The sequence below is a fragment of the Pseudorasbora parva genome, chromosome 10 (assembly GCF_024679245.1).
Source record: "Pseudorasbora parva isolate DD20220531a chromosome 10, ASM2467924v1, whole genome shotgun sequence".
In the NCBI taxonomy this organism is placed as follows: Eukaryota; Metazoa; Chordata; class Actinopteri; order Cypriniformes; family Gobionidae; genus Pseudorasbora; species Pseudorasbora parva.
Window position 1 is genome coordinate 13,849,185 of NC_090181.1, and position 18,081 is coordinate 13,867,265.

The 18,081-nt window shown below is 38.4% G+C and overlaps 1 protein-coding gene and 1 long non-coding RNA gene across 2 annotated transcripts in view; one reads left to right on the forward strand and one right to left on the reverse strand.

The window, feature by feature from the left end:
- LOC137090584 (uncharacterized) overlaps nt 1-12,465 on the reverse strand; it is a 36,557-nt gene extending 24,092 nt beyond the window's left edge. The window contains exons 1-2 of the long non-coding RNA XR_010907905.1: nt 12,346-12,465; nt 11,538-11,856 (exon numbers count right to left, since the gene is read on the reverse strand). This is a non-coding gene — a long non-coding RNA (uncharacterized lncRNA). The remainder of the gene's footprint in view (nt 1-11,537; nt 11,857-12,345) is intronic.
- Nucleotides 12,412-18,081, forward strand: part of spata17 (spermatogenesis associated 17) — a 42,297-nt gene continuing 36,627 nt past the window's right edge. The window contains exons 1-4 of the mRNA XM_067454544.1: nt 12,412-12,571; nt 12,807-12,896; nt 14,553-14,634; nt 15,536-15,586. Coding sequence (XP_067310645.1) covers nt 12,504-12,571; nt 12,807-12,896; nt 14,553-14,634; nt 15,536-15,586 — 291 coding nt within the window. The 5' untranslated portion in view covers nt 12,412-12,503. The remainder of the gene's footprint in view (nt 12,572-12,806; nt 12,897-14,552; nt 14,635-15,535; nt 15,587-18,081) is intronic.

Genomic DNA, 18,081 nt, shown 5'->3' on the forward strand with positions numbered 1-18,081 from the left:
GGGTGTGTAGAAAATTTCAGACCAATCAGCAGCCACATGTTTATAAACCACGCGGTATTAAAGCTACACTGTGTAACTTTTTTTAGTTTATTCTTAGCTAAAAACATTTAGTTCTTTCAAAAATATATGTGCTCATTAATGTATATTTACTTCTTTCAAGTAATAAAGTATTTTCATACGTTTATAATATGCCATTGAAAATACATACGGGTGAGGGGTTCGAATGTCAGTCGCCATGTTGCCCCTCCATCTTGAAAGTACATTAGCCAAAGAGGGACATACCCATAAATTCAAGCTTCGCTTTACGCGTTCTAACACTCGATGGCAGTCATTAACGAGGTCGAACTGGAAGCCATGTTAATCTTGGACTAAATCGGCCATCTTAGGAGTTAAAACGAAATCGGAATTGAGAGGAACAGAAACTAATATTCACTGGATTGTCATATACTTTAACCAGTGACTTCATGTTTTTTCAAGATGGCGCCGCTATGTTTGGCCGGCCACTTGCTTGTCTGTTCTTTCGTGTTTGTTTTCCCTACAGTCTCGTCGCTTACTGTTTACGACCGCACCACACTACTGGAATTGCGTCTCACAACTCACCGCCTCCTAAACTCACAGTCTTTTAATCTTCCACCACCATTGTTGTCACAAATTCCCCCTTTTCTGAGACGCCCTGTCTGTCTGCTATCAGGCGGTAAGCGCCGCAGAAGGCGCGGTCGGAGAGGCGGACAACATGTCAGGCTGAGGATTTACCTGGATTCATCGTTGCAGAGGTGTGGAAATCAGCCTGGATTTGGCGACGCTAGAAGATCGCGGGATTGCTACCGGTGGCTTCGGCCGGTAAGCCCCTTCACTTGCGTCCCTTCTCCGTGCTCCCGCCGTGTTGGAACATCTATCCGGGGTTGCATTCGTAGTAACCTCCGTCCAATTCAGTGCGTGACATCGCTGCCTGTCAACAGCTTGGCTACGCTCCACATGGCACTTTGCAACACCAGATCACTCAATAACAAAACATTTGTCCTCAATGACATCATCTCTTCTCATAATCTGGATTTGCTTTTCCTCACCGAAACCTGGCTTCCCCCAGGTGACGTCAGTGCTTTCTCGGAGCTCCTCCCCTCTGGCTACCTTTACCTAAACTCCCCGCGGCAAGTGGGTAGGGGCGGGGGGATAGCCACCGCACATAGACAGTCTCTGAAGTGTCGCCAGCTGTCCACTAGAGGGTATTCCAGCTTTGAGCTGCAAGTATTTGTACTAACACTACCCAGTCCTATTTTATGTGCAGTAATCTACCGCCCACCCAAATTAAATAAAGTTTTCTTAACTGAGTTCTCAGAGTTCCTAACAGAGTTCCTGGCAAAGTTTGATAACATTTTAATTTGTGGTGATTTCAACATTCATGTTTGCTGCCCCTCTGATAAACCGGCTAATGATTTTAAGGCACTTTTAGCTTCATTGGATCTGGTTCAGTCCATATCTGGTCCAACTCATAGGTTAGGTCACACTCTTGACCTTATCATCTCTCGCGGGGTGATTGTGACAGCTTGTGAGGTTGTGGATTTTGCCATCTCGGACCATTCTCTCATTCAGTTTGACATCAGTGCCGTATCATCAGAACCTACAACTACTGCCCCTCATCGTCGTCGCATTATCACCTCATCTACTGTTGAAGACTTTATTGCTTCATTTTCCACTTCTGATTTTGCTTCTGTTGAGTTAGCACCACCTTTTTGCCCGGACCATTTCATTTCTTCCTTCAACACCGTCTGCTCCCAGATTATGGACTCTGTTGCACCCTTTAAGGTGAAGTCGACTAAGGGTCCTCTGGACCCGTGGCTCAATGATACAACTAGGTCCCTTAGGCGTCGATGCAGACAGATAGAGCGTAAATGGAAGAAGGATAGGTTGCAGGTGTCATTAGAGATGTTTAGAGACAGTCTGGCCACATATCAGAGAGCACTGAAAAAAGCTAAAGGACAATATCTCTCCCATCTCATCAACAGCAATAGCCACCGTCCTGGAATTTTATTCAATACTATTAATTCTATCATTAATCCGGTGTCTTTTGCCTTGAATGATGTGTCTGAAAGAACTTGTAATGCATTCAAGCAGTATTTTGTGGACAAGGTCTTGGTTGTTAGGCAATCCATTATTCAAGACTCTACTGTTGTCATGCCGACTGGTGCGGCGCAATGTGTGTTAGAGAACTTTGAGGGAGTTACTCTTGGGGAGCTCAAAAAAGCTGTCCTTGAACTGAAACCTACCACCTGCCCTTTAGACACTGTTCCTGCAAGGATTCTGAAGGAGGCTGTTGACATCATTGGTCCCTGTCTTGTCTCCTTCATAAACAGCTGTCTTACTTTGGGTATTGTTCCTACCGTCCTCAAACATGCCATCATTAGACCGTTGCTTAAGAAACCCAACCTTGACCCCTCCATTCTATCAAACTTCCGCCCTATTTCTCACCTTTCATTTCTGTCAAAGTTGATGGAGAAGCTTGTTTACTCCCAGCTCCAGGCTCATCTGCAATTACACGGCATTGGGGATACGTTCCAATCTGGTTTCAGGACCAGACATAGTACTGAATCTGCGTTACTGAGGGTGCATAATGACATTCTTGAAGCACTTGATAGAAAAAACTCTATGGTTCTAGTTTTACTGGACCTTACCGCTGCATTTGACACTGTGGATCATACAATTCTCATTTCTCGTCTTCAACATGTTGCTGGTCTGCAGAAAGTGGTGCTGAATTGGTTCACCTCATACCTCACTAATAGAACCTTTTCAGTAATGCTCAATGACTATTCCTCCTCAGCTGCCCCTATGTCATCTGGAGTACCACAGGGTTCCATTCTCGGTCCTATTCTGTTTTCTCTCTACATTCTGCCACTTGGTCAACTCATCTCCAGACACAACGTTCATTTTCATTTCTATGCCGACGACCTCCAGATCTACCTTCCTGTGATACTGAGTAATCGGTCGGCACTGGATCCTCTCTATAATTGTCTTCAGGACATCAAACAGTGGCTTTCCCAGAATTTCCTTCATTTAAATGAAGAAAAGACTGAGTACATCCTGTTCAGCCCGGATTCATCCAGCAGTGCTTTTACCTTTGGACCTACGACACCTCAGTTTGCTCCGTCTGTACGTAACCTGGGCGTTATTTTGGACAAAAACATGCTGTATGATAAACAGATTGGTGCAGTAGTGAAGGCAAGTTTTTACCAGCTAAGACTTCTTAGTAAGGTCAAATATTTTTTGTCCAGAGCCGACCTTGAAAAAGCAATTCATGCCTTCATCAGCTCGAGGATCGACTACTGTAATGCCCTCTACACTGGACTAAATACATCTCTTATCAGTCGCCTCCAACTAGTACAAAACGCTGCCGCACGTCTTCTCTCTAACACATCTAAACGGTCACACATCACCCCTGTCCTCCGCTCGCTTCACTGGCTCCCAGTGCAGTTTAGGGTGGAGTATAAAATCCTATTGTTTGTGTTTAAGGCCATCCATGGTTTGGCCCCAGTATACCTCACTGAACTAGTAAAAATATATCAGCCAGCCAGGACACTCCGTTCCTCTGATCAAATTTCTCTGGTTACCACAACATACAGGTATAAAAAGTTTGGAGGTCGATCATTTAGTGTTCTAGGACCTAAGTTGTGGAATGCACTCCCTGTGCACCTTCGAAACATCACGGTGCTGAGTATTTTCAAAGCACATCTGAAAACACACTTTTTTAATCAAGCTTTTGACTTTTAGTCTTGTTCTTGTTTGTTTGTATTTGTCTTTATGTTGTTGTTTGATGTTTGTTCTGGAAAGCGCCTTGTGCACCTTTTGGCTGCTGTAAGGCGCTATATAAATAAATTATTGATTGATTGATTGATTGATTAACACCGCTAGATGGGGGAAAATATCACACAGTAGCTTTAAAGAGACAGCTTGCACAATAGATCCATAAAAATAATCTACATATTTTTATATATGTTGCTATTGTACACTATAAAAGAAATTCAGGTATCCAATTGAAAATTTTCTAGTGACTGATCACATCTAAATTTTTCAATTGACCAAATTAAATTTCTGTGAATTAAATTACATCAATTTACATAAATTCAATTTGGCCAAATGAAAAATTTTGAAATTCAGAAAATTTAGATGTGATCAGTCGCTAGAAAGTTTTAAATTGGAGACATTAACTGTTTTTTCCAGTGTATTGTGGAGTGACACTTTCTTAACATTTTCTATACTCCTCTGATTATATAATTGTAAATTTTACAATATCATAGCACAACAACTGATCAGCAATAATCATAAGCTTATCATAAGCTGAAATACAGTCGTTTCCCTGGCAATCTTTGTAAAAAAAAAAGCAGACTCACGCTACTAAACACATAGCTATTCAGTTTTCTGTATTCCCTAAGGTGCTTATCACATAACCAAATACTTAATACTTAAGACTTAAGGCTATTCATTTTCAAACTTAAACATTTTATTTTTTGATCTGGACTAAATTACATGCCCGGCCTAGATATTGTTTGAATATGTTCTGATTCTTTGTTGTTTAGTCACACACTTTTTTTTTCATTCATTAACAAACTGACAATGAAAAATTCGTATAAAGCATACACTAATCTTAGTTAAATGTAAATTTCAGCATTTAATAACACTATTAAAATGGACCTGAGCTAACACTAACCAACAGTTGCTTTTTACGTAAGGTTATCAAATAAGACATTTTTTTATTACTATTCACTGTTTGTTAATGTTAATGTATTAACTAGTAAGACCTAAACGTGTTACATATTGTTCTTTATAATTCTTTTGCCCTTTAATCTGTTTTAAATATGTTTACTTTATATATTTTTGTGTATTGCATTACTGTAAGTGGATATCTTCACCTGATATCTTTGACTTTTCATCCTGAAATCGAGACAAATTTTGGAGCACAATAATTAGGGAGCACAGTTTCCACAAATCCCTTCACTCGATTCGGATGTTCTCTTTTATTCTGGACGACAAGTGCAGTGACTATAAAATCAAGCGTATTTTGCAGCATTACCGCATACACGTATTGTTATCGATTTCATCAGGCTTAAAAAATTCTTCAAAAAGAACACAAAAAATGGCTCAATCTCAGCTGCCATAGTTGCAACTCTTACGTCATCAAAACAGGATGTTTAATGCACCACCATTTCCATTTAAAAAACGTTTAGCTACGTTTTATCGGGGTTGAACAATCGGGGCTGGTGTCTGAATAATTTTTGGTTTGATTGTATTTATGTATTTTATTTACACTTGTGAATGTATAAATTCTTATAAATGTATATAAATATATCTAAAATATATAATGGTTCTTTCTTTTAATAGATCGATATATTAAATTTTACAATATGTTATGGCTATATAAAATATAATGTATTATCTAATATAAACCTATAAAATACAACAAAAATATAGGCCTATATGAATAATTGTGCATACACATAATTGCTTTTTTCCCTTTTTTTTACAGATCTATATTTTAAATGTTTTATATATTAGGGCCGGGACTTTAACGTGTTAATTAAGATTAATTAATTACGGGACTTTAACGCGTTAATTAAGATTAATTACACACAAAAAAAAATAACATAATTTTAACCACACTTATTTTTGTACCACGGAACGTTTTTCAATGAATGAGTTTCAACGGACCGGTTATACTGGAACACCAACTAGCGTTCACAAGTCACAACAATAACAAACCATACTGAACATGAACGAAGAAGCTGATGAGACCGCTTTGCTTGCCCCTGTGGATGGGATTTTTTTTTTTGGAAGGATGGAAGCGTCGACAAGAGCATGGTTGTGTGCAAGCTACAACAAGGAATTTGGGTATCACCGCAGCACATTGAGCCTCAAATATCACAAATATGCTTTTGCTACACTTAATGGCAAACATTGCGCTGGTCTGCTGGACTGAAATAAATAAACAATATTTTGTTGATTAAGCTTATGTATTCAGTCATTATTCAATGATATACTAAAAATCCATGTGAAAAATTACTTCTCATTGTTCTTAGGTCAAATATTTATATGCAATTAAAATGTGATTAATTTCGATTAATTAATTACAAAACCTCTAATTAATTAGATAAAAAAATGTAATCGAGTCCCGGCCCTACACACACACACACACACACACTGAGGAAAATAAGTATTTGAACACCCTGCTATTTTGCAAGTTCTCCCACTTAGAAATCATGAAGGGGTCTGAATTTGTCATCGTAGTTGCATGTCCACTGCGAGAGACATAATCTAAAAAAAAAAAAATCCAGAAATCACAATGTATGATTTTTTAACTATTAAATAAGTATCTGATCACCTGAGAAAATCAGGAAAATCTGACTCAAATTAATATTTGGTCCAGTAGCCTTTGTTTGCAATTACAGAGATCAAACGTTTCCTGTAGTTTTTCACCAGGTTTGCACACACTGCAGGAGGGATTTTGGCCCACTTCTCCACACAGATCTTCTCTAGATCAGTCAGGTTTCTGGCCTGTCGCTGAGAAACACAGAATTTGAGCTCCCTCCAAAGATTCTCTATTGGGTTTAGGTCTGGAGACTGGCTAGGCCACATAGGCCATAACCTTGATATGCTTCTTACAGAGCCACTCCTTGGTTATCCTGGCTGTGTGCTTTGATTCATTGTCATGTTGAAAGACCCAGGCTCAACCCATCTTCAATGCTCTAATTGAGGGAAGGAGGTTGTTCCCTAAAATCTCACAATACATGGACCCGGTCATCCTCTCCTTAATACAGTGCAGTCGCCCTGTACCATGTGCAGAAAAACACTCCCATGCTTCACAGTAGGGATGGTGTTCTTTTGATGGTACTCATCACTCTCCATGACCTATCTGGATCATCCAAATGGTAAGTTGCAAGCTAAAGACGGGCCTGGACATGTGCTGGTTTAAGCAGGGGAAACTGTGCCATGCATGATTTCAAACCATGGCATCTTAGTGTATTACCAACAGTAACCTTGGAAACGGTGGTCCCAGCTCTTTTCAGGTCATTGACCAGCTCCTCCCGTGTAGTTCTGAGCTGATTTCTCACCTTTCTTAGGATCATTGAGACCCCACGAGGTGAGATCTTGCATGGAGCCCCAGTCCGAGGGAGACTGACAGTCATGTTTAGTTAGGTTTGGGCATCGAGAACCGGTTCTAACTTGGAACCGTTTAAAAAATAACGATTCCATTGGAATCGTTTAGAAAATTTATTTTCGGTTCCGATCTTCGGTTCCAAGCGCGCAAGTTTTGGTTTCCATGGCCAACTGATTTCCGGTGCTTGCGCGCCCGCTTGTTCTTTTAGTCATGGAAGCCCGGTAAGCGGCTCTGAAGTGTGGATTTATTTCACTTTTAAAAGCCTGGGTCGGCACAGTGCAACTAGTGTTGTCAAAAATATCGATACTGAAATATCTGAAAAGATACGATAGCCTGCTCAGCCTACACAATCGATCCCAGCTGCTCTCCTCTCCTCTCCTCTCTGACCGACAGCGAGTTGACACGCAGCCACATATTCTCATTCAGCCCGGTTAACCTTCTGAACACGACGGACGGACTGAACAGTGTTCAGGATCAATGAGTGCCGCAGTTCTTAAAGGGACAGCAGTCATTTGTTATTTAAAGTCAAACTACAAAAAGACAAACGATCACACTGCTCTTGACTGATCAACTTGTCTAACTTTAATGGTTTTATATGAAACTATTTAATTTTGTGCAAAAACATTATCCAATGTTATTTTAAATTTATTTAGCCACTTTGCGTTTTTTTATTCAGTTTCTTACCTGAATGTTAGACCTACCTGAAAAAATAAAGCAGTCTATTTCATTTATATCTTTTATTCTATTGTATTTATTTGTGCTATTTTTTGTAATATGTATCTTTGTTTATTCAATTTACCATTCAAAATCAAGCTTACTTGTGCTGTGTGTAAACTATTGCAACACAATTACCCCATTGTAAAAAATACATTGAGTAAACAAATATTTGTGAGATAATTTTAATAGTAATTGATCAATGTTTATATATGAGAAAAAGCTTAAAAGCTTTATCATATAAAGTGATCTCTTCAGAAGAAATGTTTGATTGCCTAGACTTTCAAAATACAGACAAAAAAAAAATGTATATAAAAAATATCTAATTGACAGTATATGCAGCGTTTTTCCCCCGTGGTATTGAAAATAGCATTGAATATCGATGTGACATGTTTTGACTCCACCCCTCAAAGAATCGGAATCGAGAATCGAAAAGAACCGGAATCGAAAGTAAGAATCGGAATCGGAATCAGAATCGTTCAAATCAAAACGATGCCCAACCCTATGTTTAGCTTCTTTCATTTTCTAATGATTGCTCCAACAGTGGACCTTTTTTCACCAAGCTGCTTGGCAATTTCCCCGCAGCCCTTTCCAGCCTTGTGGAGGTGTACAATTTTGCCTCTAGTGTCTTTGGACAGCACTTTGGTCTTGGCAATGTTAATAGTTGGATTCTTACTGATTATATGGGGTGGGCAGGTGTCTTTATGCAGCTAACGACCTAAAACACGTGCATCTAATTTAGGATAATAAATGGAGTGGAGGTGGACATTTTAAAGGTAGACTAACAGGTCTTTGAGGGTCAGAATTTTAGCTGATAGACAGGTGTTCAAATACTTATTTGCAGCTGTATCATACAAATAAATAGTTAAAAAATCATATATTGTGATTTCTGGATTTTATTTTTTGGATTATGTCTCTCACAGTCATAGGCACCGATTTATGTTTTCCTCCGTGGGTGCTCATGGGCGCACGTGCCCTTTAAAAATAGACGTTAAAAAAGTAGTCAAACATTTTTTGCATTTCAGAACCTTAGGAAATGGACAGCGGCCGACACAAACATACACACCTATTTAATTGATAATAAAGCCGTAAAGTAGCACATCTTTCAAATCAGGACAGCGCCACTTCTCACAAATACAGACAGGTTTGGAGATGAAAAGTTTAACTGAGACGTAACCGAAAAATTTTTTTTTTAAGAATCAATGTCACACAAGTCCACACAGTAAAATTGGTGGATAGGATATTGGAGCAGGCGACTGTAAGCGACATAGCACCAAATTGAATGTTTAATTTTAAATGAATGTAGCCTACTGGCAGGTATTTTCCGTGGGTGCTCGAGCTACAGAGCACCCACGGTATCGGCGCCTATGCTCACAGTGGAAATGTGCCTATGATAACAATTTCAGACCCCTCCATGATTTCCAAGTTGGAGAACTTGCAAAATAGCAGGGTGTTCAGATACTTATTTTCCTCACTGTATATATATATATGATTGATTGGTTGGATGACTCTTCTTTTTATATTTGGATTAAACTGTCCCGCCACTATGAGAATAGTCAGGTAGATTGAACCATGCTGCCTCATAATCTCAGCCCTACAAAAATTGAAATAATCCAAACCAAAGTCACAAACAAAGTCGTCACATTTGATTACAATTCACACTACACAGCCATGTTTGAATAAATGCACTGTCATGTTTTTATCATCAGAAAGATGCTCCCTGCAGGAAGGAAATGTCATTTTGTATTTCAGTGAGTGTAAGTACAGTACTAGACAAAAGAAAAGTGCATGCAAGGGGATTTGTATGACAATAAAATTCAAACCCAAACAACACTGTGACAAGCAAATCCCAGTCGATTTGTAGTCTTATTCACTCTCAACCGCCATTATTAACAACAGCACAGTAACTCTGGCATTGGTGAGCTTCAGAAATCAAAGTCTTGCTTAATCTTGGCAACACAGAGCCATTCTACTTTTTGCAAATATTTCAAGTCTCGCGTTCCTCTCCTACAAAAGGATTTGAGAGTGAAAGTAAACACTTCAGAAATACAACTATGGTGTAACATTGCCCAGGAGGATTTAAATTGAGTTTTTTTCATGGCCTCTAGGCAATACCTATATGACAACAACACAGCAGCCACAAAACAAAAACAGTCTGACTCAATAGAGACATGAAGGGGTAACCGACAGATGAATGGTAAAACGATAAAAAGAAGCAAGTTTGTGCTTACGGTGGACGTTCACAGCCAAAGCGAGATAACAGAGAGCAACATGGCTTGATTTATTTTCTCTTCAGCTCTTTTCAAAATTGGATGGCAAACACTCCCTATTCCATTAACTACAGTCCATATGATTTCTGGCAAATAAAACTGCACGGTAGCATCTGTGCGCCTGATACAGTGGAGGAGAAACTGCAAACGCAAATGATACGTTTTATTATTTGCCGCCATCAAATAGGCCCTTGCATCTGCTTCTCTGGCGCCGTATCCGCAAACACAGCGCCTGAGTGAGATGGGAGAGACCTCAATCAAACGTAAGCTAAGCCTTTCTTCAGGACATGAAACAGAGCACTCCTCTAGCTGATATTATGTCTGCCAGAGAAAACAGGAGAAGATGAAGAGGGAAGAAAGGAAATGCAAAACAGAAGGAGGATGGAAAATAACATGAATTACCTGATTATGAATAATAAGCAGCAGGCGTACACGCTGTACTTATAGCTTGCATGATAATCCCATCATGCGTGGTAGTGTAAGTTTTTAATGAAGTCATATAGAGCTGAAGCATAATCATGTTTTTAAGCTTTGTATAAATGCACTGTATAAAATAATATTCTCTTTTATATTTTGAGGGGACCAAAAAAAGAAGAAAAGAGTTTGCCTTTCCATTGGTCACCCAGTCAGGAGCACTGCAGATTGTTTAGAGAGTAGAGGAAAGGAGAGCTATGATGAAACAGTGAGAATGCAGGTGATATATCCCTGCACAATAGCAGTGGAGCCGGCAGCACTAAACGCCCTTCTGCATGGGGCAGAGGAGCCTCAACTTCATCAAACCCCTCGCAGGATCAGCCCCCTTCTTAATGGATTACTGCTGTCTCAGTGGAACCACACTGCAAATAATGATAGAACACCTGCAGATTAAACCATCTTACACAATACTCAATTCATTACCTTTTTCCCCAGATAAAGGCAAGCTAATAAAAATATGATTTTCTCTTGCAGCAGAACAGTCATACCTTTATCCTTTAAGGGAAACAAAAGGAGAGGAGGAAGGTGATATCATCCAAAAGCAATAACGGCCATCATTGCAATTACATGGTCACCCCATTGCGTGGAAAAAGAAAAATGTGTGGCAGTTTAGAGTGAAAATTTCAGAAAAATTATAGTACTTGAATGAGGTGTTTTACTATTTTTCCGAACTGGCGTTTTTTTTTATTATATAGGAGGGTTACATTTTAATTATAGCATGGGAATTGTTTTTTTACGGGTTCATAAAGATTTTTCGCTGGTACAAATATAAGTCAAAAAAATATGTTTTGAGAAGCTTCAATACAGAATATGAAACCCCCTTCAACCTTGATGCAATCCAAAGTGCTTCACATAATCAGTAAAGTGTGATCTAGAGAAGTGAAACCAATGTGAAGAATGTAGTGGTGGTCTGATGCAGGGCAAAACTGGGTCACCTGGCTGCATGTAAACATGTGGGCTCTCAACAGCTCTCTCCAGGTGACACCTCATCACCGTGCTGCTAGAATGATGGCTTACACCCGTCTGGCTTGTCAAAACACTGTTTCGCAGGCAATTACCACGGTGGCCAGCCCACCACCGGGTTCGGATGGATGGGCGACACAGCCAAAGGGTCACTCCTCTGCCCATATTTCTAACGCTTTGCTCTGGTGCGGCGGGACAGCAAATTGGCTGGCGTCTGTCAGCGGTTATCTGTATTGCCGGGAACTCACAAGACGTCTTGTATCTTGCCTATATCACATCCAGACAGAATATCTGAAAACAGAGAGAAGTGGTTTGTGAAAATATGAAATTGTCAGTTATCACAAAGGATCTGTTCAAAATCATGTTATAACCAGGATGTTCTCTTGCAGTAAGATATTATTATCCGTATGTTTACTATATGAAGCAATGCAATGATTTAAATAATCAAATATATATGGCCTGCCTTAATTACTAACACAATTTTTAAAGAAAACAAAAAAAGTTGGTTTATAGTTGTACTAGTTTACAGAAAGTAAATATACTCATTAATATACATTTTATGGTAAAGCCTGCAAAAGTAAAATACTTATGTAATTAAATACATTTGACTGCGGTTTGGATACATGAAATGGTTGTAACGAGGGTCCAACCGGAAATCACATAAGCACAGGAATATAATTACATCCAAACATTCGTTTTCCATATGCATAACGTTTAGTTGTTTGAGGCAAAACCGCCAACGTTTTTAAGGACTTATTGAGAAGAATAACCTCTACCAACTTTGAACTGGGCCGTTGCGTTTTCCTCGTTCTGTTCCCGCTCATTAGAATGGGCGCATGCACTTCACTTCCTTCACTGCGACAGACTTTACCCATGGCTTTACCCCGCGTGCACATGGATCTTTCCGTTGTCATGGATACCCCTAAACATCCGGAAACATGGCGAGACTTGTGAAACTTTACAGTCAAGTTGATTACATCAAAAAGCAATATTTCATCAGAAACAGGTAATGAAATAATATAAATTATTCAGTTCGCTACATTTGAGAACGGTCTTGTGCTCGATGCAGGCGAGAAACAATGCGCATATCAGAACGTTTATGTCAACGAGTTCTTTCCTCACAGCTGTTTTTGCATAAGAATAACAGACATACGTTATATTGGTGAAACGTCTACTCTAAGTTAGGTGATTAGAGGACACATTTAACTCGGTGAACTCAGTAAAAGCCTCTCGTGTTACAGGATTGCGGAGGAAAGCAGACAGAAAGAGAATGAGGCTGCAGTCAGAATTCAGAGCTGGTTTAGGGGTTGTCAAGTGAGGGCATACCTCAGGTAAGACATCTCATTTCATCTGACAATATGTTTTTCAGCGTGTACAAACAAAGAATTAACTTTTAAAGTTTAGGTTTGTTTATTTGTTTGTTTAGGGGGGAAATAAGTGGTGGTTCTGTTTTACAGTAGTTTATTCCTTAGGCTAGATAATACTTTTTATGTATAATTATGCAAATGTATTAATTAATTCATTAATTTTCATTGATTGAAATCCCATTCATTTTCTCCTTTTATAAACCTTTAAAGACAGAACTAGTATGAGCTACAAGGTTGTTAATCGGTGGTAAATGCTTTTGTTAAAGTCATTAGCCCTCAGTTATTTAAATATACACGTAACTGGAATTCTTGGTGAAAACTACCAATGATTCCGTCAAAAAATCTCCACCAATCAGGAAATCGATCAGGGAACCATCTCTTGTTGCAACTCTTTAGCGTCCACCCATTCCCATGAAGCGCTGCAAATAATGAAATCAAGTCAACATTCAGTCAAGCTACTAAGTCATTATAATCAAAATAGCTTCCCCTCCCTCTTGCAGCAACATCACTTCTCTTCTATGATCATGTGTTTACTGGAACAAGGGCAGGACAACCTGTCACTCACATGACATCACAATAGCAAACCACAACCATCCAATCAATTCCAGATGGACAAATCAAGTCCTGTCCTACTTTTTCAAGCCATTTCACTCGGATATGTCAAAATAGTAAAAGAAAAGACTATTGCAACTTCTATTTCATGCCGACGTAATTTATTTGTTGTTGCATGTATATGCATATTTTATAATACATTTAAAATATTTCTACATAATCAACATATTTCTATCAATTGTTTTATATTTATCCACTTATTTTATGTCTTTTGCAGTAGTTTATGGGATTGGAGTTCTTCCCTTATTAAAACCATGAAGTGTTTTACCTTTGTCTTTATGTCTGATCCTAATCTTTTTTTGTTGCTGCTTCAAATCAAAGTTTGTAATGTTTTAATTCACCTTGTAGCGGGTTCATTTGGTTCATGGTTAATAACTCTTTAGTGAAGACCCAAGAACCAAGGCCACTGAAAAAGTGGGCGGGCACTGTTGCACTCTATAGGTGTGACAGTTTTAGGATCTATATTGTATAGGGTAGACAGATGTGTTAATGTGGACAGGCGTATCATTCTATATTCTCAGCATATACCTGTAAGTGGTCGCTGAAGCCTAAATCTAATGCATTTGGTCTTTAAATGCAAGAATTAGCCAGTGCACAGGGCGCTACAGTGTGTAACCTCAACATATTTCTGTGAAGTGAGCAGACAAACTCCCAGACAGTAGGTTAATTTAGATTACTTTAGTTAATTGATCAATGTGTTAAGTGGCTAATTAAGCGCAATCTAGGCTTCTTGAGTGCAGCTCCAGGGTTGCCACCGTCCCTATACGCATTGATTTTTGTGAGTTATAAATGGCCTTTTGGAAATTGATGGCCATGTTGAGTTCAGAGTTGCCATAGACATGCATTTAGAGGGTGGTTAATGATGAATGCAAATGTACAGTTGTCCAAGACCTACCACGGACAGGCAGAAGGAAAACAGGGGACTTTGAGGAAATAAGTTTTGACTTAATGAAAATGTCTGAAAATACATAAGTATAATTACTTTTCAAGTGTTCTTTTATTTTTCAGCCATCTGCATAAAAACGCAACACTAATACAAAAAATATGGCGGGGTTTCACTACTCGGGTGCTTTTCAGACAAAGGGTAAAGGTAAGTTGTGAAGACATGTAATATTGATTATGTTATGATATCCCTCATTAACATTTAGCAGTTAACAGGCATGCCATGACTTACATATATCTGGCGTAAGTTTGTAATTTGACAATCCGTATTGATTTCCAATGGAATGCTTTTATATCGTCCAAGTTTTAAAGATGCTGACAAATTAGTGCTCGTTTTTCCTGTCTTCATTTTCTTTTGTTTTTTTTAACAAAACCTAAGGATTTTGTGGTAATAGATTTTACATTAGACTTTAATTGTTTTGGAAATTTTTGTTTTCTCTGTTTTCTGCTGTATGTATAATCATGACCTACAGATGGTTGTCTAATATGGGATGTTTTTCTATAATTTACAGTGGTTGTTTTTTTTTTATAACTTCCAAGAGTTCCATAAATATTTTCTTTAAAAAAAACACACAAAAAAACAAAACAACATTTGACATGATTTTGTCTGATTTCTTGTCATTTGTAATCATAAATCTTTCCTCTACCATCATATAGAGCAGTTCATATCAAAATTCTTTTTGATTGTGGCCCCATTGATTGAATCATTTGTGTCTTGTGTCTTGTGAATATTCCTCACAATGTTTAGTCGGTCCATCCTCTGCGGCATTCCATTGATTATCAAACTCAGCAAAGAGCATTTTACCTTCATACATCTCCATTAGTTACCGGCCTGACTTTCATAGATTTTCCCAGCCATGTCTGCATTATGTATTAAGAACAGGCACTTCCCTTCGATACAAAGTATGACTTGCCACTCCACCCTCTTATCTGCTGCTGCTTCTCCATGACTTTTATGTATTATGTATAAGGAGGATTTTATTCCTCGCATGTTGGGAAAACATCAGAGGGCCCAGTCACAATGTAATGCTATCTCCTTCTCTTCACAGACAGCATATTTTATCATGAAGATGAATTTCTACAATAAGATGGCTGTCAAGGTAAATATTTATCTAGCTGTTTAGTGAGTGAAAAGTCAGTAGGTCACACATTTGATTTGGATGAAACCTGTAAACAGATTTTACTGGTGTGTGATAACTGCATTGAAATCTAAAGTGAAAGTGGTTCATAAAATCAAAATATGCTTAAATATATTCAACAATTTTGATGTGTGTGTGTGTGTGTGTGTGTGTGTGTGTGTGTGTGTGTGTGTGTGTGTGTGTGTGTGTGTGTGTATTGGCATCTGTGACATGTCTCCATAGCTATTACATAGAAAATATATAAATAGAATATTCAGAGATATTTACTTTGTTGTGTTACTCTGTTTTTCCTGCCAATTGGTTTCTATTGACACTCATTTAATCTGCACAGTGTTCGCCCTTGAGCTCAATATCTTTGTATATTTAAGTTCCTCTTTTTTTAATTGAGTGATCCAGTATTGTTGTTTCAACACCTTGTTTCGTTGCCTTCTTCATACCTGTGTAATACCTGTTTATATATATATATGCAGTGCAGCCTAATGATTGTAAGCACTTGTCCTTAAAGAGAGTGTTCACCTCTAAAATTATGTTAATAAAACAACTAAAAACAAAGAGAAAAATCATTCACTGCTCTTAAATAAACTATACAGTAGCTTTCAATTAATGTATATTGTATATTGAAGACTATGTAGTTTTAGTATTAGCCTACATTTATTACTTAAATGCTGCTGTACATCTCTGAGCTGCCACTGTAAATATATATATATAAATAAATAAATAAATAAATATATATATATATATATATATATATATATATATATACTCACCTAAAGGATTATTAGGAACACCATACTAATACAGTTTGACCCCCTTTCGCCTTCAGGACTGCCATAATTCTACGTGGCATTGATTCAACAAGGTGCTGAATGCATTCTTTAGAAATGTTGGCCCATATTGATAGAATAGCATCTTGCAGGTGATGGAGATTTGTGGGATGCACATCCAGGGCACAAAGCTCCCCGTTCCACCACATCCCAAAGATGCTCTATTGGGTTGAGATCTGGTGACTGTGGGGGCCATTTTAGTACAGTGAACTCATTGTGCTCCCCTACCAGTTTCCAGTGACTCGCTGGTCCCTCGTCCACCTCCAGAACCTCCACCCTTTTTCCCTCAATCTACCATTATGATGCAAGGCCTCGCCTTCCAGGGAGGGGGGCATTCAGTGGGCGGCAGTGGCTCATTGGTTCATGTAGGTAGTCTACTGGTGGTTCAATCCCCGGTTCCACCTGACCAAGTGTCGAGGTGTCCATGAGCAAGACACCTTACCCTAGCTGCTTCCGACGAGCTGGATGGTGCATTACATGACATTCATTCATACACAGACCACACCGTATTTATTTTTAATTTATCTTGAGGTACTCTTATTTTTTTCAGAGTGAGTCGTCTGGTATTGTCATGTCAACACACTGTTTCGTTGCCTTCTTCATACCTGTAAATAACCTGAGTTTGTTTTATTTAATAAATACTTTTGTTACATATAACATTTTGCATCATTGCGCTTTGGGCGACCCAAGTTCAAGTCCCAGCTCATGGACCTTTTCGAAAGAAAAGAATTTGCTATCATATTTTCTCATCTTTTATAAGGCCTAAAGTTGTAAAAATGTAGCAATACCAATCTTGCATGTTCTGTTTCACAGCCTATAAATCAAACACGTTTATATTTGAGTGATACATTGGCACTTTTATAGAGCTATTGGTATGTATAGAAGCTTTAGTTTTACAATTGTTTTTCCCTGAGGTGAAACTTTTAAAGAATTTTATAAGTCTTACAAAATTTCATAGCTTATTGAAGAATGTTGCATTTCTATGGATGATTGCATATTTCTACTGTGATGATTGGACATCACAAGAAATGTGAACTGAGGAAGTGATTTATACAAAAATATTTTGTGTTAAATCTAGGGCCCACCCTGCATTCTTCACTACCACTTCTGTTATATGAGTCTAATTTGAAACACAAAGCTTGACCTCTTCTCAGGGGTCACAGAATATGAGACTAAAGGTCCTGTCACCACTTAGACACAAACAGAAGTCGCTCAACAGGACAGACAGCTTTTATAGCTCTTGTAAAAGATAGAGTGCTGTGTCCGGGAAGCACCGGTAATGTAAAAATCTGCTGAAGGAAAAAAAGAAAGGCCGACTGTGAAAACAGTCACTGAAGGATCAGTTTCAAGCACAGACTGGGTGTGTTGGATGGAAAAAAATGGACTGTCAGTTTTGTTTAGTTTGGAAAGCTTCATGAATGCCACTTTATACAATTGTGGTCATAAGTTTACGTACATTCAGTTTTGCACTTCTGTTTAGTCATTTCCTTTATCCTATAAAGTGTTTATCGCACTCTTTACCAAAAGCCAATGTGGTAGCCTTTTAATATAAATCAGTGTTTACAAGGGAGGCCTGATTTGTATTAGATCTAATTGAGCAATATGCATCATTGATTTTACTAGTCTAAGAGG